We start from the raw sequence: 23,232 nt of genomic DNA on the forward strand, positions 1-23,232 counted from the left end.
CGGGTATTTTAGATTAAACAGATGTTTAATGTCCACATTGATATCTTTGGTAACTCAACTATTTTCAGAAACCTTTAGTGATATTTGGGCTAACTGGATAGCCTCCTCACAGGAACAGCGATGTGCAGTATTTCAGTGCCATTAGGATCTAGAGACAATAGCTGATACTGGTTTCCTTTTGAAAGCTTGTCTGGGTTGTTGGGTGGGAAATTGCTTGCCCACCAGCTGGCTGCCCTTTGTTTATCAAAGAGTTGAGACTGCAGAATCCCAGTGCTGTGTTGCTATTCTTTCCCTACACAATGTATTGGGAATAAGCTGTTACTCCTCTATCGAGTAGCACAGGCCTGCTGTCTGTTGTTCCTTCTCCCTTTCCATAGTGTATCTGTGGAGCTGACATCAACTCAAGATAATCAGTGTTTACTTTCAGCAAGTTCAACGGTGTTCTGTATCTTGTCTTGCTGAATGAAGCCTACAGTTCATAACTGATTAATCTGTAAGCTTCCCGTGATAGTTCAGCGCTTCCATTTTTCTTATTTCCTCTCTAGAAGAGCTGCTTGTGAAATGGTAGTCTTGAAACAGTTGTACGGAGGAACTGTTTACTCCACAAAACTATTGGTTCTGCTTTTTGTAAATTATTTGAATACAAAAGAACTTTTGGCTTACCCAAGATGGTTTGCAATTCCACACAACCCAGAGATTCCAAAAGACGCAGGTATTGCTGATGCTCAATGACTTCATGAAAGAGGCAGGTATGATTTTGATGCCAAGCATCCAGCTTGCAGAAAGCCTCTGGCAGGCACGGAAGGGACCTATTCAGTATTTCTGAGATCACTGTTGGCTTTTTGTTCGTGCCCCACACATCATAGAGCTTGATGATTTTTAAGGTCCCTTCCATTCTGTGATCAAGGGGACCCCACTATGATGCTGAATGATAGCACTAGAAATTTGACTGACTTCAAGAAAGCGATTGAAGAGACACAGTACATGCAAGCAGTACCAAAATACTTGTTGAACAATCAAGTAAACTGTCATTTTACAGCATTTTCACATGTACCAAGATCTTGCGTGTAGTTTGGTTTATGTAGCCTGTCAGTGTACCTGATGATTAATTACACTTTTTCTCTGGAGACTTGTAATTAAGGCTGAAGTTTTAGGCTGTTTTTTTTCCCCTGACTTCCAGATTAAGCTCTGCATTACTGGGAAAAAAAAGAAAAAAAGAAAAAGTGGAAATTTAATAAATACTGAAGTAATACGGCCATTTGGTTCCTTTTCCATTTCTCCATGCTGCCCTCATGCATCAGAGAAGACCTTCGTAAAAATCAGGTTGTTAAGCGGTCATTCTAATCGTCTTTTCCTGCTGTGATGCCTAGAAGATGTTTATTGAAGATTAATAAACGTTGAATGTTCATTCCGAAGCGTTTGCCTAGTCACATCTGTTTGTAGGCTGCCGGAGGACGGGTGTCGATGGCGGCCGTGCCATCTGGTGCACTGCTGGCACTCCAGGGCCACCACGACGCAGCGGGGCACCGCACACGTTGCTTCTGTGCGTCCTCCCACGGACGTGCTGTGATTTCAAACCGAAGCACAAGGTGCAGGATCTTAGCATCAAACAGCAGCGGTGCACATGAGCTGCGTGCCAAAGTTGTACATGTCTGTCATTGAACTGTGAGGAAGGAGATGGGGCACATTTCATCACTGGTGTATAAAGACACGAACAGCGGCTCTCCATCTTGCTTTGATGGGCAGAGCAGGGTATGAGGCAGAGCAACTCTTCAGAGGCCACTTAATGGTGAAGTCATGAGGAAATCATGTCGTTGAAAACAAAACTGTAGATACTGTGTTAAAATATTTATGTGAAAACTGCTCTTTACAGCAAAATTACTGCTGTGTCAGGCAGACGAAGCCGTCCTACCGGGAAGGCCGCGGGGCGGGGCAGAGCCCGCTCCCTGCCTGAGGGCGGAGCCGCCGCGATAAAGTAGCGGGGGCCGGGCCTGGCGCGTCTTGAGCTGCCGCTGAGAGCGGGCGGCGGCCGGAGCGGGAGGTGCCGCGCTGCTCTCGCGAGAGGCGCCGCCGAACTGAGCGCGGTGTTCTCGCGAGAGTAGAGGCGCCGGACCCAACATGGCGGAAGGTAAGGGGGGGAGCCCGGGCGAGCGATCGGGCGGGGCCGCGGTCGTCGGGCGCAGCGGCAGCGCCGCCGGCTGGGTGGCCCTCAGCGCTCGTAGGGGGCTGGGGGCAGCCCCCGTGCGGGGTTGATTCTGTGTGCTCTGCCCGCCGCGGGTGGAGTGGAGTGGGATGGGGTTGGGTGGGGTGGGGTAGGGTAGGATAGCGTAGGATAGCGTAGGGCGGGCTGCCTGCCTGCCCCTGAGGTGAATGTGAAATGGCGGGGGGGGCCGCTGGGGTTTGGGAGGGCCTGGTACGGACCCCTCAGGTGCGGGGGCCTGGGAGGGGGGGTGCAGCCCCGGGAGCTCGGCGGGGCTGTGTGGAAGAAAGCCCAGTGCCGGCGGGGTAGGGCTGGGGAGCGCTGAGGGGCTGTGCTGCAGCTCCAGCACTGCGCTGCTGGGACCCTTCTGGCACATTTGGGCTGCGCCTGCAGGGTTCTTGAACTGCACTTGTGTGGCTTAGGGGTTCTCAGTTATAGCCTTCTAAAACTTAAACTGAGGTAATGTGATTTGCAAGCTGCTTGCATCTCTGCAGTGCTATTCCCGTAAGACAGAAGCTTCCTCTTTTCCTCCCTGGAGGAAACTGAATCGGCAAACCATGCTAAATTGGCCCAAGTTACAGCCACAGCAGAAGCTCTAACTTCCAGCCCTAAAGCACCGCCTTCAGCTCCTGAACTCCAGCTCTCAGACGGTGATAGAATTTCCAAACCATTTGTTAAAGATTAACTGTGATATAGTGCATTCAGATCTGGTGTGCGTCAGCTGGGAAGATGCTGCAGTCAGGCATGTGTAATAAGTCCTTAGAACAACGTTTTAACTTCAGTGCACGCATCGTAATAACGCTGTTCTGTGCTTAACTGACCCACCTCTGATGGGCAGTAGATGTCAGAGATGTCTGTAGGTGATAAAACTTCTGTGCCAGGACCCTTGAGGACCTGGTTCAAGATCCTGCACTGCCAAACAGTGCTGTGTTGGACCAAGTCCTGTTTCAGGCATCCATACATCTCAGAGGTTCTTCCCTAATTCAAACAGTTCGCTGATCTTTTGGCTGAAGAAAGCATGCAACCACTGAGTGAGCTGGTGTGAACGTGAGTAAGAAGGTGAAGTTCAGGCTCTTCCTGCTCAATTCCTTATGAGACCTGGGTGGAGGGAGTCATGTTGTCCTTTCAAATATAGTACTCATCTTCAGTATTTTTTTTTTATAGTCTTGAGTTGATGATACTGTGTGGTCAACTGAGAAATGAAGGCTCGGTAATGAAGGGAGCTTGTCAAATTGTGGCCAGCTGATCAGAAGCCAGCTGCTTTTTCTCATGGAGGTGTTGCCTCTGTGTGGAAGTCCTGAATTAGATTTATTCAAACCTCACAAAGACAACTGTGGAGCTTGCTTTTGTGTCTTTGTAAGAGTTCTGTGCTGCTAATACCAGAAGATAGTAGGGGACATGCAGGCATGAGTTAGATTAATGCTTGAGTTGAGAGCAGCAGGAAGTACAGCAGTATTTTTGGAATGGTTGTCACGGTAGAGACTGTAAGAGGACAAAAATGAGGAGGAACAAGGGGCAGTACTCTGAATAGCTGTGGGGAGGAGGGGGCAAAGTAAAGCAGTGGATGAAGGACCTTACTCTAGGAAAGGAGATAACACATTTTTCTATAATATTCCTCTCCAGCACAGTTGGAAAGTGAGGAAATGCTTACCCGTACTGCTCTGGTGACTGCACTTGTAGGGTGGGGTAGACAATGCAGTGGATTCCTGTAGGCTCTCCCTCTAGTTTTTGTACATGCTATCTGCTACTCCAGTTGCCTCCCTTCTTATCTCTTTGGGTTCAGCTATCACAGTTGTTCTTTAGACTTCCTTCTGCTACATTGTATAAGAAAAGGGCACCGGTCTCTTGCGAGGTCTTCTTTGAAATCCTTGATAAGGGCCTTAACACTTCTGCCAGTTGAGAGGTTAGTGCATCTGCCAGGAATCTGTTAATAAACACTGCTTTTGTTTTCTCGTCTAGCAGTCTGTTAACTCTAGGTACAGAGCATGAGCTGCGGAGTCGCTCTGTACACCAGACTCAGGTATCCTATTTGTAGGTGCAAGTGGATTCATGTTTAGCCAGAGCCCTCCTTGCGAGTAAGGCTGTCTTGTCAGTGTCTTGATGCAAGGATCTTCATTAATGTACAGTTCCTGCATAAATAAGTACATACATCTATACTTTGGACACAGGCAGGTGAATGTTCCTGCTTTATGCTGGCAGTAATAGGCACTCTGTAAAAGTGCTTGTCTGCCTTGAGGTTCAGTGGTCATTTTACGTTGACTGTAAGTGCTGACTTCCCCTGAGATTTGAGGACTGTAAGTAGCAAAGCTGGAGTTGTGGTGTCATTGCTTTAAACGGAGATGATACTTCTGTGTGAGTGTGTTGTCCTTTCAAAGTGACAGTGCAGTGTGAACTCCTTAAATGAACAGTACACTGGGAAGCTTTAAGGTAGTTCTGCATTGTGTCCTGGTAGCCTCGGAGTAGTTTGCATCTGATTTGTTGGCTTTGGTACCATGAGAGGATTTGAGGAGTTACCTTCTGGTACTGATTCTTTATGCCTGCATTCATACTCTCATTGTTTGGCTTGAAGATGTAGTTATTGTTTAAGATTATATATGCTGTGAGGTTCAGCAGGCAGCTTCTTGTTCCTAGCACTTGGGTTGGTATGATACCTGAGAATTTCAGTGTATGAACAGCAGTGCTTGTGCACTAATTTCTGCAGCAGTTTGTTGAAAGTATCTTTTGGTGAGGACTCATGGCTTGGATCAGATGTTGCTTTCCACACTGTAGCAGTAGGGTTTGCTTTGTGCCACCCCTAGCAGCTTCCTCGTGAATCGCTCAGCAGTTGCTCCAGAGAAATGCCCCGCTACTTCTGGGAACACTGGAGCTGCGCTGCCTTCAGATAGATGGAACTGAGCAGAGCTTCAGGCCCCGCTGGGGGCTGGTGTGCTATTGCTAGCAGTTCTGGAATTGTAGTGTACTTCAACACAATAAGTATCCCAGAGGAGGTGAGATTGATTAGCTGTTAAAGGAGGAAGCTAAATAAATGGCTTTTCAAGGAAGTATGCTGCTGAACTTGCTTAAGTAGTGTTAAGTGAAGAGTGAAACAGGGTAAATTACCTCCTGTTTATCCATTAGAGTTTAGTTAAAAGACTTCTGAGGGAGTATTTGCTACAGCAGCCCACAGAAGAAGGACTAAATGGGGCTTTCATCTGCAGCTGAGCAGGAGGAGGATGCTCTGCTGGGGACGGGCTGGAGCACAGCCAAGGCCAGCCATGCTGTTGATCTTTGCTACTGAAGCAAAAAGAAAACACTGGTCGTAGAGCTCAGTTCCTCACTGTTTGTAGTAGTGTCTTACATTTAGTAAATATTTGAGGAAAACTTGTTGAACAGTGAATTCCTCTCTAGCAGGGAGGAATCTTGTAATAACTTTCCCAGTGAAAATCATGGGTTACTGTCCAGACTTCTCCTCCCTGCCCCCTCAAGTTATAGGATTGAAATTGGATGCGTACTTTACTTAGAAATTTGTCATATTGATGTGGGTTCTTATGGGTGGGTAATAATCAATGAACCACAGTGACAACAACGTGCAGCTTGTGCAGGTAGGTTGGGTGCTCTGGGATAGATATGGGACTGTCAGCAGCTGTTGGAATGCTTGCTGTGCTTAATGCATCTCCTGTGAAGGCAGACAGCATCATAACTGAACTGAACTAATTGGTAACTGCTGTTGAGGGACTTTGTCCTCCTCTCCTCTGTAAATGACGCAGTCATGGACTAGCGTGGCTTTGGAAAGCTTACGTTGGGTAGGATTTGGGAACTTTGGTTTTCAGTAGCTTGTATCATTGTGTTCTGGTGATTTCTCCCCCTGCCAAATGTGCTTATAGCTAGCAATGATATAAAGCGTTTAATGCAGGGATGTGATGCTCCAGTAGCATGGAAAAGGTTTACTGGAAAGACGCCTGGTAAAGATGCGTGCAGCGCTGGTGGGGTGAGTTACGCTCAGATGCCAAATGAAGATGTGCAATGTTTCAGCCCTGAGTAACGCTGTGTGCCTCTGCAGAGGAGGTGGCCAAGCTGGAAAAGCACCTGATGCTTCTCCGCCAGGAGTATGTGAAGCTGCAGAAGAAACTAGCTGATACGGAGAGGAGATGCAATCTTCTGGCTGCCCAGGCTAACCAAGACAATGCCAGCGACACTTTCATCAGCCGACTTCTTGCCATTGTAGCTGAACTCTATCAGCAGGAGCAGTACAGGTAAGGAACTTCTCTTTGGGGAAGGGGAGGTGACAGGAAGCTTTGACATAATTGACTTTAAATGTGCTGGTCTTAGACACAGTAGCGTGCTGGTGAAATGTGACATTCGTTAGATAGCGCGTGTCAGAGTTGGGTTATTTCTTATGTAAATCTAAAATCCTGGTCAGAAATAAAGGTGTAGAATAATGATCCAAAAAGAATGCAGGTCACAGTGTAAGCTTTAAGAGCTTTGCTTTGTGCTTTAGTTCACAGTGGTGTTGTGAGTTAGAAAATTATCTGGAAGATACACCTATGCAATCAGAACACTTAGAAGCTATAGAACTTGAAAATAAACAGAGCATGTACTTCCTAACTACAAAGGGTAACCTGTTGTTAAAGGGGACAGTATGAAATTAAAGTGTTCTTGACAGCTGCTCTCCTGGGAACTGGGGATTCTTGGAATGTGCCTTGTCCTCAAGACTGCTGTCAAACATCATTTGTTCTGTTGCTGCTCTTGCCTGCAACCTTTGGTGCTTGGCTGACTGTACTGCTGTGGACATTGCAACCCAAATATTTAACTGCAGGATTGCTGGCTTTTCCAGTCTTCTACAGTAGTTCCTTAGTAGTTTACTGTGAAACAGTTAACCTTTAAATACTAATGACTCATTTCTACATAGAAAAAATAATAATTGGTTCATTTGTCAAAATTTTTCACTTAACCAAATGTGTTTTGATATCTCAAACAAGCTGAACCTAAATGTGAACACAGGGATGAATACTGTGGAGATGCTGGGTCTGTTCATACCCAAGCACAGGGAAAGCCTGCTTTATACATGTATATGCTTTTTTCCCCTCTCATCAGTGATCTGAAGATAAAAGTTCGGGACAAGCGTATCAGTGCTCACAAATTCGTCTTAGCAGCACGCAGTGATGCTTGGAGTCTTGCCAACCTTGCCTCAACAGAGGAGCTGGATCTGTCAGGTTGGTTACTGCTTAGTGATACGTGATGCTTCTGTTGTCTTTAGGGTGGCTGATGAAAGAGTCTGCAGGAAAACTTTTTGGACTGCAGCTGTCTGCAAAAAGTGATGTTAAATCAATTGATAATGAAGCTTCATCTGAAACATGGTGGCAGGCTTGTGAACTTGATGCTAGTGCTAGTTAAATCAATAACTTAACTTCTTTCTCTTTAATGAACAGGGGTTGAGAATGGTGGCCTGTTTCTCTTTTCTAGAATCAACTAAACATAATGAAAAGCAAATCTATATGGAGGAGCTTGACTTCTTCCTTTCTAAGGACAGGGCTTTTTGAGGTAGTGTGCATAATTTCTCTGAAGTGTGTAATGGAAATACCTTGCTTCTTGTTAACAGTGTTTGTGGAGGAAATGAGTACCAATTTTGATCTCTTGCAAACGTGATTTGCTTTGATATTTTGATACCTTCACAGAACAGGCTGAGAGAAAAGACATCTTCTGAAAGACTGTCTTGTACAAGACGTTTTATTCTACTGTAGCTGTTTCTTGCATGTGCTTACACCGAACACTGTTTCTGCAGGTTGAGCCTTCTGACAGATTTTCTTCTGTACTTAACAGTATAGAAGAGTTTTGCACAGCTGATTTATGAGCAGTAAAAACGAGGATGAAGTTAAGCAGGTTTGCAGGCTTGCATGTTGAATACCAAGCATTGGCTTCACTTTCTGCGCTAAATCTTATCCTGAGTCTTAAATGCTGACAAACTGGAAAGAAGCAAGTCACAGCAAGCCAGTTTGGTGAGACAGCTTGTGACAGGCTTTGCTGAAAAAGGATTTGGGGATCTTTCTGCAGCTGCAGTAGAACAGATGCCAAGGAGTCTTTAAATTGAGTGATTTACTACCAAAGAGCTGTTATGTTGATGGTGGCTTTGTTGCGAGGCTCGAAGTGGCAGTCCATTGCATTTCTAGCTCTGCATTCTTGCTGATCTGAGAATCTCAAATGTAGTTGTGTGGTCTTGCATGTTTAGAAGTGCAAGCACTTCCTTTAACAGAGTCATACTAAATACTATAGACTACATAGAATTAATAAAAACAGAAAAACTTTGATACATAGCACAAGGATTAGGTTATCAAGTAGTTGGAGCAAGCTACAAACTGTTCCTCAAAAGCTATGTCAGGTTTTCTCAAGAAGTCCTTAAAAAGGACTTGTTAAAAAAGAACTGGCAAGTTAAGATCACTTAAATGCTAATTTCAAAGTACTGGCAGCATTTAAAACTCAATGTTTTCAGACTTCATATGGTCATTCTGCAGACTACAAGAGCTAAGCATACATTCTCCTTTTGGGAGGGAGAAAATGTACCCTTTTCTCTGCCAAGACAGAGCTGATATTGCAGTTCAAGTAGACTTCCCTGATTACTTCAAGTTAGGCCGAAGATTCTTGCCTTACTGAAACCTCTTGTTCCTTAGGAGACAGTCTGTGTGTGTGTGCCTGGTGTTCTGCAGACAAGCTGCTGCAGCTCTGTGTAAAGGTGTTTTAGGATGCGTTGTTTAATGTCTCAGATATGTTCATCTTTTATTAAAAGAAAAAAAAAACACAACTGTTTAAGGGGCTAATGTTACGTTTCTAAATGGTGCTTTTTTTGGTGGTTTTTTTTTTTTTGCAGTTGAGCTGATCTCATGTTATTCTGTAATCCTCATCTGTATCCTTGGAAGCAGGGCCGTTGCTGCAGTCCTTCCGACTAAGTGACAAAGTTTTTGGCTGCTGCATCTGCATCTCTGTTTCTCTTTTCCAGGGAAAAGAGGTTTCTGCTGTGTTAAAAACATGCAGGCTTGGAAGCAGTGTTTAAAAACTCCTAAAGTCTAACCAGTTTGTTAAATTAGCTTCCCCCTTTCTTAGGAATGATTCCCAGCATTAAGTATTGTAGGCGTTGCTAAGATGTAAGCAACCTTATTGAAGTGCAGCAGTTCATGATACAGGCAGCTGTAATACAAGGGGAAGGATTCTTGAAGTGAAAAGGGGATTTGGGCATATTAAACGTTAATGTGGATTTAGCCATAGAGGAGTGAAGACTTCAAAGGGACATTTCTCGTCCCTCGATGTGGTGTTCATGCAGTAGGTGGGGGATGCTATGGGGAGCCCTGTAGCCTTCTCAGTGTTGCAATGGAAGAAAGATTTTCCTGCTTGGTGCCAGCGCTGCTATTAGCTGTAACTTCTGTCTGGTCTTATCTTTTTGTCCTGACATTGTAGCAAGCTAAAGCAGTGCAGTTTCAATGAGACTCTTATTTCCTGGTGGCTGTGACTTTAACAGTCAGAGGAATCAAAACTGGTTGAATAGGTGATTGTTCTTTAGGTATTTTATTAATCCCTGTTGCTCCCTGTACCAGATGCTGACCCAGAGGTAACCATGGCAATGCTGCGCTGGATCTACACAGATGAACTGGAGCTAAGAGAAGATGATATCTTTTTGACAGAGCTCATGAAACTAGCTAATAAATTTCAGCTCCAGCTGCTTAGGGAAAGGTGAGTCTTGGTAAATGCAGTCATTATTCTTGAGCTCTTAACTTTGTTTGAATAAAAATAAGTTGACAGCTGCTAGCAGTTGGATACAGCTTTGGTTTTTATTTTTTTTTTTCAAAGACTTGAGGTTTTCAGTAATGCAGCATGACATTCAGCTGATCACAGGAAAAGGAGCCTTGTGCTATAGTTACCTATAGTTACACTGTAGCTGTTTCTTCTCACGGCTCTGAAGTTCACTTTCCAGTTCTTCCAGCCAAACTAATAGCCCTAATTTGGCAGTGAGAGAAAGTGGAGAGCAACATATTAATAACAAGCTCTGAAGAGCTGTGAGAAAAGAACTATTAAAATGCTAGGAATAGTCAATGACAAGTAGAGTGCAATATGAATCAGAATGGCTTGGGTTGAAAGGGACCTTAAAGATTATCCATTTCTAGCCCCCTGCTGTGGGCAGGGTTGCCAACCACTAAATCAGGCACCAGATCAGATTGCACAGAGCCCCATCCAGCCTGGCCTTCAGTGCCTCCAAGGATGAGGCACCCACAGCCCTCTGGGCAGCTGTGCCAATGCCTCACTGCCCTCGAAGTAAATAATTTCCCCTAAGATCTAACCTACATCTCCCTTCTTTCAGTTTAAAGTCATCTCCCCTCATCCTGTCCCTATCAGACCATGTTAAAAGTTTCTCTCCCTTATGTTTATAAGTTCCATTCAAGTACTGGAAGGCTGCAGTGAGGTCTCCCCAGAGCCTTTACATCTCCAGGCTGAACAAACCCAAATCCCTCAACCTTTCTACATAAGAGAGGTGCTCCAGCCTCTCATCATCTTTGTGGCCTTCCTCTGGACCCGCTCCAACAGTTCCGCATCCTTCTTGTGCCGATTTATATAATTCTAGTAGGGAGTGGCTTGTTATCTTGAAAGTATGAAAGTGCTCTTACCAACTTAGTTAGCAATAAGACGGAGCGTACAGAATGAAACCTTCTCAAGTTTTGTTCAACACTGAAGCTTTGAATTCAGTTAAAGATGAAGTATCCTTGATGGTCTTTTGCCCAAGGCGTGGCTGGGGCTGTAGCAGTGCTTAGCATCCTTGCTTAATCTAACATGTAATTGTCTCTCCATGAAGCAAACTAAATAGCTATTACTGCTCCTAACCAAGTATTTGACGTCTGTCGGGCCAGTGCTAAAAATGCCTTCAGACTTTAGCAAAGTAGTCCTCAGCTGTTGCCTGGTCACAGTAGTATGGTGACGGGGAGAAAGCTGCAGTACAGTGTGCTACTAGAAATTTGTAGATGTCTTGATAGATGTTTTCAAATACTTTTCTTCAGGTGCAGACTAGATTAGGATCACTAGAATGCTTAAGTTAAAGTTCAGTTTGAGGTACTTGAGTTCTCCTCCCACAAACTCAACTAATGCCTTCAAACTATGGAGGTAATGTGACGGATCTACTATTAAACCTTATCCCTTCACAAAACAAAGAGCTGTACTTGGCATGCCAGCTTCTAGCTTCAGTACAAAAGCTGTTTGTGTGATACTGTAGTACTTAGGAAGTAGGGAAGGTGTTTGGGAACTGCAGCTTTTTCAATTGGGAGAACTGTGATATCTTTCTTCACTCCCGGGTTCCTTCAGTGCATTGTTGTTATGGGAACTCAGTTTAGACAGACTCCTACCTTAACAGGAGCCTGCTCTTGCAGGAGCTGGCTTACAGAGCTTCTGGTTAAAGTATATTTGTGCCAGGCCTTCTACTGGTATCCAAGAGAAGAGTATATAGAACCTTGTAACAGCATGAGGGGCTGCTTACTGAATGGCTTTTTTTCTGTTTTGACAGATGTGAAAAAGGAGTCATGTCACTAGTTAATGTCAGGAACTGCATTCGTTTCTACCAGACTGCTGAGGAGCTGAATGCTAGCACTCTTCTGAATTATTGTGCGGAAATAATTGCTAGTCACTGGGTAAGTACTGATAGAAGGAAGCAAGAGGAAAAATATTGATAAGCATAGAAATTTAAGCTGTGGAACTTTACTGTCTAACCTCAGGAATATATCGTTGTATGCTACCATTCAAGCACTGCAGTTGGGCTGGGGATTATGTGGATTTTTAGGACCTGTTGGTGACCAAGGCAAGCTGCTATCCTGACCTGTCATTATTACACATGAGCGAAGGAGCTTGATGCAGGAGTAATTTTTCCCTTCCTCCTCTTTTTCAGTTACCTTTATAACATGCTGCTTTTGGCAGTGCATTACGTAGTATTTTATACAATATTAAATCATAATTGCTTGAAACAATGTATGTTAAATGGCCCTTCCTCGAAGATCATCTCTGGAGATTATGTTCATTGTCAGTCTCAGTGTGAGTGTGTTGATGGGGCAGTGGGGAAATAGCTGGTAGCCTCAGGAGTTGTTCTGTTCATTGGAAGTACTTTGCTGCAAAAAGCCTCTTAGTTTCATAAACATGGCACAAACCAAAGAGGTTGTAATAGGCAAGAGAGTTGTATTATAAAATCTTGACTCTGAACCATTCAAAGGTTCAGACATAGCTGGTCTCTGTCTAGACAGGATCACGAATACCAGCCTTGCTTTTACTTCTAAAAATAATCCTTGTAAGTCAGAGTAAAGCTAGGGAAGAAGCTCCCCTTCTCTAGAGGGGGGAGCAGCAAGTGATCTTGCAGCTGACTGGGAAGTTTCACTTGCTCTGATATTTTGAGGAAATCTTGATTGATTGTGTAAAGTATTAGTCCTAAAAATAAGTCGTCTTGTCAACAGCAGACTGGTGCATGAAGATTTAGGTTTTCTTTATCTAAAGTGTGCTATGCAGACCTGTATCTGAACCTGCAAGTCAGCCACTATAACTCTTTCTTTAGCTTCTGGCTGGTAACTATTGACACTGCTTTGCCTGAAAATGAGGTTATTCCTGTTTAGTCAAATATGCACTAACTCAAACCAAAGGTGGTCTTACTTCTCATGTTTTGTGTAGCTTCATTCAGATACAAAGCTTCTGTGGAAATGTCATTCTTCCTTGGGGTGGTTTTGTTTTTACAAAAAGGCTTGTTACTGATCTATGGTTTGAGTCCAGATAAGAGAGTTAGTTTAGGAACTAGGTGTTTATCTACTGCAATGAATGGTAAACTGCTTGTTTTCTCTGCCTGTAGACAACAGGGATGGAAAATACCTCACTGTAACAGATCTTGAAACTAAAATGTAAGACTTCCTCAGTGTTTCTTCCTAGCCTTAACAGGCTATCTTGGATTGTTCCTGCTTGTTGTAATGCATGTTATCAAAACAGAGCTATTAACTAAGCTTGTGTTGTGAACTTAATAATAACATTCTGCAGTGCCTTGCTTATAAACAGAACAGAAGTATTGCTCACGCTTTGCTGCTTTGTTACTTCTAGGATGACTTGCGGAAAGAAGACTTCAGTAGCATGACTGCTCAGCTGTTGTATAAAATGTTCAAGTCGAAGACAGAATATCCTTTGCATAAAGCTATTAAAGTTGAGAGAGAAGATGTAGTCTTCTTGTATCTTATTGAAATGGATTCACAGGTATAGTGAGACCAACTTACTGTCTTCTAAAATGTCATCTCTTAAATAACTAGTTTCTAACTGTTAGTCGGAACGCCATCTATTTTTGTCACTAAATTGTCCTTATTTGCATGTTTATTACCACAGCTGCTTTTATGTCTGTAATAGTCACTGAGTGATAAAGGCTCCCTGAAGACATGATTAAGAAGTGATCTATGACAGTCTGTTGCATGCAAGATGTTTTATTTAAAACGCATTGCTTGGTAAACTTTGCTGCTTCGTGGCAGCTCCTGTATAAGATGTGCTTACCTAAATGCAACACTAGCATTTAGCGTTAGAGGTGAAGGTCTGCCACTGTGGTAGCTGGAATTGGCTGTTGAAATAGTACGTTCAGCTGTTGTGTAACTTTATAACTGAAGTCACTTGACTAAACTTGTGTTACAGCTTCCTGGGAAGCTCAATGAATTGGATCAAAATGGAGATCTTGCTTTGGATTTAGCCCTCTCCCAAAGATTGGAGAGTATTGCAACTACGCTGGTCAACTACAAGGCTGATGTAGATAGGGCAGACAAGAGAGGCTGGAGTCTGTTACATAAAGCCATCCAAAGAGGTAAGAAAACAGGTTATGAGGCTTCTAACTTGCAGTTGTTCTAGCGTGAAGTATGTATTCTAAGATCTATTCCTGTCTCATTCTGTATTTGACAACTGTAGTTAGAAAGCTGTAGTCACAGATAAACACTGTCCTATTTGTTTTTGTTGAATCCAAAAAACTAACACACACACATGCTTTTTGTTTTGGGATCTGAAAACTAGCCTGCTGGCTGGTGAAATAAACTCTATGACATCAAGAAGCAATCTAGTAAAGTACTTTCTGCTGAAGGAAGCATTGTAGGGTAGTATTCTAATGTGGCAACCTGCTTAGTGTCTTCTTGACATATGGTCCCATCAAGCATGGACAACCTGGGTAAAAAATGAAGTTTAAGTCTTCTAGATCTGTTTTGAATGTTGCTTCTTGCTGATCTTGGTTAACAGCAAGGATCCTCCCTACTGGACAGCAGTCCAAGTGAAGGAAAAGCTACCTGGAAAAAAAAGAGGAGCAGAGGGAGATGCTGTGCCAATCTAAATATCTGCAAAGTTCCAGCAGATAGTGGGATAGTTATCAGTGGAGCCTGAGTACAGCTATGTGATTATGTTGAGCTGTTCTTCACACTGGAGTAGAAAATGCATCTTGGAAGAACTGGAGCACAATAGGACTACATTGCTATGGCCACCGTGCTCTGAAGGCCTTGGAGAAGCAGCATCTTGGCTTATGGCCAAAGTCTGGTAAAAATCTGTAGCAAGCACCTCATGCTACTGGCTGACTGCAGTGATGTCTTTGGCAGCTCTGTCTGTCTCAGAAAGCCAAGCACAACAGGAACCATACTGGTGACTGGCCCTCACAGGTGTTGTGGTGCTACAAATAATTAAAAGCATAAATCTCTTTCTAAGAGTCTGAAAGAGCTTGCTACTTGAAGTAATTTGGGTTTTGTGAGCTCAGTGCAGCTCACAAATTCTTTCTTTAATCTCTTATATAACTAAACAGTTGCTGGTGTCTGCTGTGAATGAAGTGTCAGGAGTAGGATATCTAGGCATAGGGCAGTGTTGTGGCTGCGGCACAATACTGACAAATTTGCAGCAGGCTGTTCTTTATACTTAATACAAGTAAGTGTTCCATTTCTAACGTCTGCTTTCAGTCTAAGCTAGAGCTCAGAGAATGAACACCTGCTTTCCAGTTCCAAAACTTCAGTGAGTTGTTCACAGTTAACAGTCATGCTCTGGAAAAAGGAGCTGAGGAAAATTGTCTGAACTTGCCACGTGATTCTTACTTCTCCTGATCACTGAAGAGTGGGGGAATGTCAGATAAGGGAATTGAGTGGTGGTGGGGGTGAACGGAACCTTATTTTTTCAGTGCTGGAGGTGACACAGCAGTACGTATTACTTTTTCAGGCCAACAGGTTTCTTTATCCGCTCTTGCTGTCAGGATGAGCAACTTGTGAGTAAATGTCTTCAAGCTAGTGTTTGGAATAAGGGAAACTAATAATATGCTGAAGGCATTCTCTACATCTTGTTTTAAGCCCAAGGTCTAGTGCACTGGAGTGGGCCTAAGTTCTGACTTCTGAGAAGTTCTGAGGAGAGATTTCTAGGACTGCCATGTGTGAGGAGTCCTGGCTGTTGAAGCCATTGCTTCATATGTAATGGGGTTTATACTTTAAGAGCAAAGGCGGTGTTACTACTTGTTTGTGTAGCAATACTGAACAGATAGTGACTAACTTCAGCAGCATTCTTCTGATTGTCCTGGAATCGTACCATTCATTCAAAAAATGTATTTAGTTTTCAACTGGCCGAGCTGTGCGTTAAAGAAGCAATGGGTTTATCTGGATACAGACTCTAGCAAACTTTGTATCTCCGTACCAAGTAAACTAGTATGTGAACTTGAGTCTTCTGTTACCTCAGGGCAATACACAAATGGAAGAGGTTGTTATGAAATGTCTTAATCCTGGCTTTGCAGTCAGGTGTTCCTGAACCATTCTACCAGTATCATTGTATGGTATAGAAGGAAGTAACGTGCATGTGTTTTTCTTGACTTCTATAAAACATGCAGTTTCCATTGTATCCATTAGTAACCTTATTTCTTCATGACAGGAGATAAATTTGCTGCAAACTTTCTCATTAAGAACGGTGCCCGTGTGAATGCTGCTACGCTGGGAGACCAGGAGACTCCTCTGCACCTTGTGGCATCATACAGCCCTAAGAAGCATTCACCTGATGTCATGGCAGAGATGGCACAGATAGCAGAATCCCTCCTACAGGCAGGAGCCAATCCAAATATGCAAGACAGCAAAGGAAGGTAAGTACTGGATGGAGTTAAGTCTGCTAACAGTTTAATAGATAATACTGTAGTGATTATCTAGGTACAGCCCACTGGGAAGCTTCCCACCTCTCAGCAAAGCGAAGGTGACAGTGGAAGCAGGAAAAAGGTGAAGTCATTACTTCAGTTTGAGACCTGCAGGTAGCACTCAAAGCAGAAAGATGTTGCAGGTTGGATAGTACACTGTCGTGACCAATTTCCCTATGGAAAGCTGGGGATGAATTAACTTCTGGAACAGCTGGCTAACAGTTGTTTGCCTTTATTGGATCGCTGATGAGTAAAGCAAGTGAAGTAAGATGACAGCATTCCCAAAAAAGCTGCTTCTTTGAAGCTCTATCAGCAGAAGTGAAATCATCTCAAAAAGCCATATCTGCAGTGTATTTACCTGATGCATAGGGTCTCTAAACTGCCTTAGAGGTTAAGCTGATATGGCAAATGTGTAAATAAAATGGTGTAGAAGCTTCAGGGTGTATTAGCTGCTCAATTTGGCTAAGCTTTTGTGCTCTTTGATTTAAGGTTATCTCTTGTATTAATGTAAAGAGTTGCTTGCTACTAAATCGGTTGGAACCATATCCTCTAAAAGGGCAGCTTGCTCTTTCTCTCAAGATGTACTTGAGCCCTTCCCTGGAAAGGACAGGTGAATGTTAGCCCTGTAAATCTCCTGGGGTATGTTGATAAGTGTGGACAAAATCTTAAGTGCCTCGCTTGCTGATGTAAGTGTACTTTGCTCCAATTGCAGGACCCCATTGCACGTGTCAATTGTGGTCAGAAATGAGCCCGTATTCAGTCAGCTTCTCCAGTGCAAACAGTAAGTCCTACTTAAGTGTAATATACACTGAATACCTACTTGAATGAAAGAATGAAAACTGGTTTAACAACTCTTCCAGGCCTTTTTTGCTTTATAGTATGGTTAGCAATAGGCTAGGGATGCAAGAGTATGAGGGCTTTGCACAAACTGAGATGCCAGAAGCCAAGCAAGTTTGCTCAACTCTAAAGAAGAAATGAACAGTATCTCAGTGTTCTTCTAATAGAGCTAGACAAAATAATGTAGCAGTGTCTTATTTTGTAGTGGAACCAAAAGGAATAACTGGACATTTTTAAGAACCTCAAGTTCAGCGTGGATTCTGCTTAAAGTAGATGACTTCCTAGGGTGAGAAAACAGAATCTTAATCTGACTCAGTTTCCTCCATAGCTGAGTTTGCAGTTCTTGTACATGACTTAAAAGAAGTCTTGCCTGTTTGATAAAGGTTGTGACAACCCAAATCTAGCAAGACCACATTTCTCATAAGAGTAATGAGCTTTATCTTTGTAATTATTAAAAGATACCTTGCTTGTTTGAGTACAAATTCTGATGTATTTCAGTTACTCAAGAGGTTTTTTAAGTAAGCAGAAATTGTCAGTTAGGTATTGGATAAACCAGAACAGCATTTCAGACAGTTGAAATTGAAGCTGCATTGGGGCTCACTTTAAGGCATAAGTTGGGGAACATTAACTCTTATTTTTAGACTAGATTTGGAGCTGAAGGATCATGAGGGAAGCACAGCTCTGTGGCTTGCAGTTCAGTATATCACTGTATCATCTGATCAATCTGTAAACCCTTTCGAGGATGCACCTGTTGTAAATGGAACTTCGTTCGATGAGAACAGTTTTGCAGCAAGGTTGATCCAACGAGGCAGCAATACAGATGCTCCAGACACAGTAACAGGTAAAACATAGGTTTGTATTTCTGCGTAGAATGAAAGCTTGTAGGTTAACTGCCTAATGCTGACTGCAGTCTGTGGTCCAAACTACTCTAGGCTATCAAAAAATTGAAAGATTTTGGGGGTCCTGAATGAAGTTTCAACAGTTCTTGTTACGAAATGAATGGTATGGATAAGCGGTAGTAGCTTTACCCAAGCTGGAACACTGAATCCTAAGCTGAGCTTTACTTGGAGGAAGTGAGAAAATCTGGACTCTTTGCCAAGTCCTAACATCCTGTTTACAGTTTCAAAATGTGTAAATACTAAATGGCAGTGCATGTGACAGTCCAGCATTTCAAGGGAATGATTAATAGGTGGGATTGTCCTTGTTGGCTTCAAGTTCTAACATTGTAAGGTAGTGGGAAGGGTGCTGACTCCTTTTTAGTATCAAGGTATGGTTGGTATAGTACTCTCACAGTATTTGTGGTTTTTCCTTAGGGAACTGCTTGCTTCAGAGGGCAGCTGGTGCAGGAAATGAGGCAGCTTCTCTCTTCCTAGCAACTCATGGAGCAAAAGTCAACCACCAAAACAAATGGGTAAAACAGAAACTTCTAGACTTTCTGAAAATTCCCTTATCTCCCTTCAGAAATAATACGGCAGAGATCCTCCTGTTGCTAACCCTAGCTTAAAGCAAGTTGGAACATCTGCTGAGCCTTCTGCAGTTTTTCAGATATTTACTAGTGAACAGACAACTGCAGTATAACAGTTGGCACTGTTCTAGCAGCACTGCCGGGTGCTAAGATGCTTTAACACTTCCTTCTATCATTGTTGTAATCAAGTCCTTAACATAAGTTAGCTCATGCAGCTGAAAGTCCAAAGGAGCTTCAACTACTAGGACTTTATTGCACCCATATGAGGGACAGTAGTTTAAAAGCTACTCTTCTGTTTTTTCAAGCTGTTAACCTAGTCCCCTGTTTGTTAAAGGGGGAAACACCATTGCATACTGCCTGTAGGCATGGCCTGGCAAACTTGACGGCAGAACTTCTGCAACAAGGAGCCAATCCAAACATTCAGACTGCAGAAGTGGCACCTGGCCAAAAGGATGCATCTTCTCCAACAGCAGAGAATGTTTATCTGCAAACTCCCCTTCACATGGCTATCGCTCACAATCATCCAGATGTGGTATCAGTCATCCTGGAACAAAAAGGTAGTGTTCTTCTGGTTCAAACTGCATTGCTGCTTTAGCATCAGGACGTTATCTAAACTGTGTTCTGACAAGCTATTAATAAGCATTCTTTCTTGTAAATCTTGTTTAAGTAGAGCAATTAATATTGGTTAAACAATTTTATGCCACCTGCTTGTTAGTACTGGAAAATTAATTTGCACTAAGTCTGTTACTGATCTCTCCAAATTTTCTTCTGTACGTAATGGACTTGAACTTTAGCCCCAAGTTGTGTTCTGACTATACAACTGTGAAGTCTTCATTCTTAGAGCTTTGTGTAAGGAGCTGTTTGGAAACAGAGATAGTGAGGAAGGAGGTTCTAGCTCTTAGTCAGAAAGCTGGATAGTTTTCAGTGTAAGTATTTACATCAGGTAGGATTGTCACTACAGGTTAGGATGTCCCAAGCAGTATCAGCATCGTGGAAACTGAAAGTAACTTGCTCAGGAAGAGGTCTTTCAAACTGAGTGAACTTCCTGACTAAAAGAACGGCCTGCTTTTAGGGATGGGGCTTAGCAGTGGATTTCTGGTATGAGGTGGGTGATTGGACTTAATGGCCTTGAAAGGCCTTTTCCAGCCTGAGTTATCCTGTGATACTTCAGAATATGACACGGATACTCCTGCAGCCTTTAATCTAGCAACTGCAGGTCAAAACCAAGAATGCTCTAACAGTGATTTTCTTTTTTCTTTTTTTTTTTTTCCTAGCTAATGCTCTTCATGCGACCAACAACTTGCAGATCATTCCTGATTTTAGTTTAAAGGACTCGCGAGACCAAACTGTGCTGGGATTGGCTCTTTGGACAGGTGTGTGCTAATGAAACAAGATGAACATTCTCTATGATAGAGAAGCTACGATGTGGACAAGATTACTTTGGGGGCAAAATAGCCCTAAAACAGTGTTCATGACCTGGCTTGTGCTGCTGATGAAAAGCTGTCAAGGAGAGCTTTAGATGATGATTTAGCTTCTAAAATAATGCTGATTTCTGTCCCTACAGCTTCACTTGCTCAGTAGGGAATAGCTTTTGGAGCCTCTTGCCTGCACCTGTACTGTTTTGTGGAATTGTGCCACTCTGAACTGTCAGTTATCTTTGTATCCCTTAGCATGTTGTCTTTTCATGCTTATCTCCATGAAGGTCAGCATTACTGCATTAACCAGCTTCTAGAACAAAGGGAAGGTGAGATACTTTAAGTAGCTATGAGGTGGAGTGGTACTTGGAATACTGATTCAGGAGATGCTTTCTTCTGTGAAACATAGAGGGGGATGGTTTGTGGGAAACCAGATAGTGTTTGCATCCAGATGGCCCTTGAACTGTACTAGGACAGGTTATGAATGTAATACCGAAAGCTAATGTGCTTGTTGAACAGAAGTCCAAGATGGTATGAGGGATTATGCTAGGTGTGGCTAGGGAGGACATACTAAATTTAGGTGGGCACAAACTAACGAGAAATCTGCCATGTATCGTACCTACGTATCTGCCATGTTTTTTTGTCTTTATTTTGTCTTCACCTTCCAAAGCATAATACTAATGGTATCTAACTCTTCAGGCATGCACACAATAGCAGCTCAGCTGCTTGGATCTGGAGCATCCATCAATGACACAATGTCAGATGGACAGACTCTGCTACATATGGCAATACAGAGACAAGACAGTAAGAGTGCACTCTTTCTGCTGGAACATCAGGCAGATATAAATGTCAGGTAAGGTCTTCACTGATGCAACACTGAACTGGATATTTAGGAGCAGATGTAATGACTGCCTTACTTGTGGGTGGGAGCAGAGGAAGAGATGCTGATATAGTCTCTGTGGTCGCAGAGACAGAGCTCAAGGGAACAACATGGATTTACATCGGGGGAGGGTCAGGCTGAGTGCTAGGAAAAGGTTCTTCACCAGTGAGTGGTGGACACTGGAACAGGCTCCTCAGGGTACCAGGTGCCAAGGCTGCCTGAGTTCAGAAGCATGTGGACAGTGCTGTCAGACCTAGGGTTTGAATTTTGGATAGTCCTGTGTGGAGCCAGGGATTGGATTTGATTATTGTTCTGAATCTATTCCAAATTGGGAAATTGAGGTATTCTGTAATTCGATATAAAGGCTTGAAGTTGATTTCAAATGACTTATTTGGGCCTTCCTACAGTGGTACTAGTCAAAGCTGAGGGTTTACATATGTGAGCACCGATCTAAATATAGCTCCATTAGTCAATACATCCTCTTGAGGCTACGGTGGGAGGTTCTGCCCTGATTCTAAGTAGAACATAACCCCCTATAACAGAATATCAAGTCCTAGGGACATAGTACTGAGCTTCTGTAGTCTCATCTACTTCCCAGCTTGTTGGAGTGACATGTTCTATTATCTGAGCTAGTTAGATATGTGAATCTTGTTGCTGGGACTATAAAGCTTGGCCACAAGTATCTATGGACAAGGTGATATTATACTTAACACGTCTATGTGCCCATGTATGACTCACAGGCTGTCTTTGAAATTTGGCTAGCTATACTTCATGAGTGTCATTGGGACAAACTGCCTAATACAACTGTTCTAACTTCAGTGCCTTAACAGTTACTTCTGACTGTTCGAAATGCACCACAGTGCAGATAAACCTGTTCTGTTCTGTGATAGAAGGCAAAGGGAACTCTGTTCAAGCAATGACTATAATTAAGGCAATGAAGATAATTCTGAGCTAAGAACACTAACATGACTCTCAAGCTTTAGAAAGCTACATAGCTGCTCTGAAATATTTAACATGGTAGGTTTGCTTGACTGAACATACAGTCTTACCACAGCAAAAATACACAAATGTGGAGATAATTCTTATGTCTGTAAATTACTGTAACAGAGATCAAATTCTTTAATGAAGTGGTAACATGGTTTAAACTGCACCTATTACAGAACACAGGATGGAGAGACTGCGTTACAGCTGGCTATAAAAAACCAGCTCCCTCTTGTGGTTGATGCTATTTGTACCAGGGGAGCAGATATGTCTGTACCAGATGAAAAAGGAAATCCTCCTTTATGGCTTGCCTTAGAAAATAACCTGGAAGATATTGCATCAACTCTGGTAAGACTGCTAGTTGACTGAATTTAGCCTTGTTTTCGTGTATCTCACTAGCAACAAAGGGCTCACAAGCAGAAATTAAATCAAATGCATGAAAAGAACAGAGTTGTCTTATACTAACATCTAGAGGTTTTTTTTTACCAGAATTTCCTTGTTCTTGGGAAATCTTTTATAAACACTGTAGTTCGTGTAGCCAAATACCTCACAGACACTATAATTAAAGCAGAAAGAATGAGCTATCTGGATTCCTAATGCTGGAAGACAAGGTTCTGCTAAAAAAATTAGTCTGTAGCATGCCTGGCCTGAGTAATAATCAGCTTCCTGAATAAAGCTGGGCACTTGTATATTTAATTTAGAGTATGTGCTACTTTTTATTGAATCTTAAAATTCTATCAAGAATGCCTTTTAAATGCTTGTCTCAACTCCTTTTAAGACCACGTTCTATTCAGGTATAAGTGATCCAGGAAGAAATCTGCTCAGAGATGTAGAGAGGTTTGCTTAATAAGTTTCTTCCTGGACCATCTATGCCTGCATAAAGGCTACTCTTAGAAGGAGTAGAATTAAGTAGATCTCCTTATGTCTTCTTCATAAGGAAGAAAGTTACTCCAGAAGTTTCTTTGGTATCCAGTTATTGTCTGCTCAGACAAGTACTTAAAAGCTGTGCTGTTTAGCTGCAGAACGCATCCCGCAGCTGTACTTGGCCACTGGTGCTGGCACCAAGCATGCTTATGAAGTCAACACTTAAACGACTTTTATATAACATTGCAGATAGCATGTAAAATGGTGTGGAGCAAGCCTTACTTAAGTGCCACACTGCTCAAGTGGCCCTGTAGTAGGGAAATACAAATATGGTGCATGCAGTTCCAGAAAACAACATTAGCTTTCAGCTGCATGACTGAATGTATTGTGAGGGCAGCAAGTGGACCAGACTTTCAAAGGCGCCTGCTGATGTGGGTGACAGTTACCTCC

General features: G+C 42.9%; 1 protein-coding gene across 2 annotated transcripts in view; it reads left to right on the forward strand.

Moving 5' to 3' along the window:
- Positions 1,973-23,232, forward strand: part of ANKFY1 (ankyrin repeat and FYVE domain containing 1) — a 31,854-nt gene continuing 10,594 nt past the window's right edge. The window contains exons 1-15 of one of the 2 annotated variants that reach the window (XM_021415587.1): positions 1,973-2,128; positions 6,240-6,432; positions 7,274-7,392; positions 9,763-9,898; positions 11,715-11,838; positions 13,277-13,426; positions 13,850-14,015; positions 16,088-16,292; positions 17,053-17,121; positions 17,819-18,018; positions 18,491-18,588; positions 18,977-19,199; positions 19,917-20,015; positions 20,757-20,910; positions 22,098-22,266. In XM_021415587.1, the coding sequence (XP_021271262.1) occupies positions 2,119-2,128; positions 6,240-6,432; positions 7,274-7,392; positions 9,763-9,898; positions 11,715-11,838; positions 13,277-13,426; positions 13,850-14,015; positions 16,088-16,292; positions 17,053-17,121; positions 17,819-18,018; positions 18,491-18,588; positions 18,977-19,199; positions 19,917-20,015; positions 20,757-20,910; positions 22,098-22,266 (2,115 nt within the window). In that variant the 5' untranslated portion in view covers positions 1,973-2,118. Of the gene's footprint in view, positions 2,129-3,308; positions 6,168-6,239; positions 6,433-7,273; positions 7,393-9,762; positions 9,899-11,714; positions 11,839-13,276; positions 13,427-13,849; positions 14,016-16,087; positions 16,293-17,052; positions 17,122-17,818; positions 18,019-18,490; positions 18,589-18,976; positions 19,200-19,916; positions 20,016-20,756; positions 20,911-22,097; positions 22,267-23,232 lie in introns of those variants that run through there. The other variant, XM_021415588.1, reaches the window with a different exon arrangement.

This window comes from Numida meleagris, chromosome 18 (genome assembly GCF_002078875.1).
Source record: "Numida meleagris isolate 19003 breed g44 Domestic line chromosome 18, NumMel1.0, whole genome shotgun sequence".
NCBI classification, from domain to species: domain Eukaryota; kingdom Metazoa; phylum Chordata; class Aves; order Galliformes; family Numididae; genus Numida; species Numida meleagris.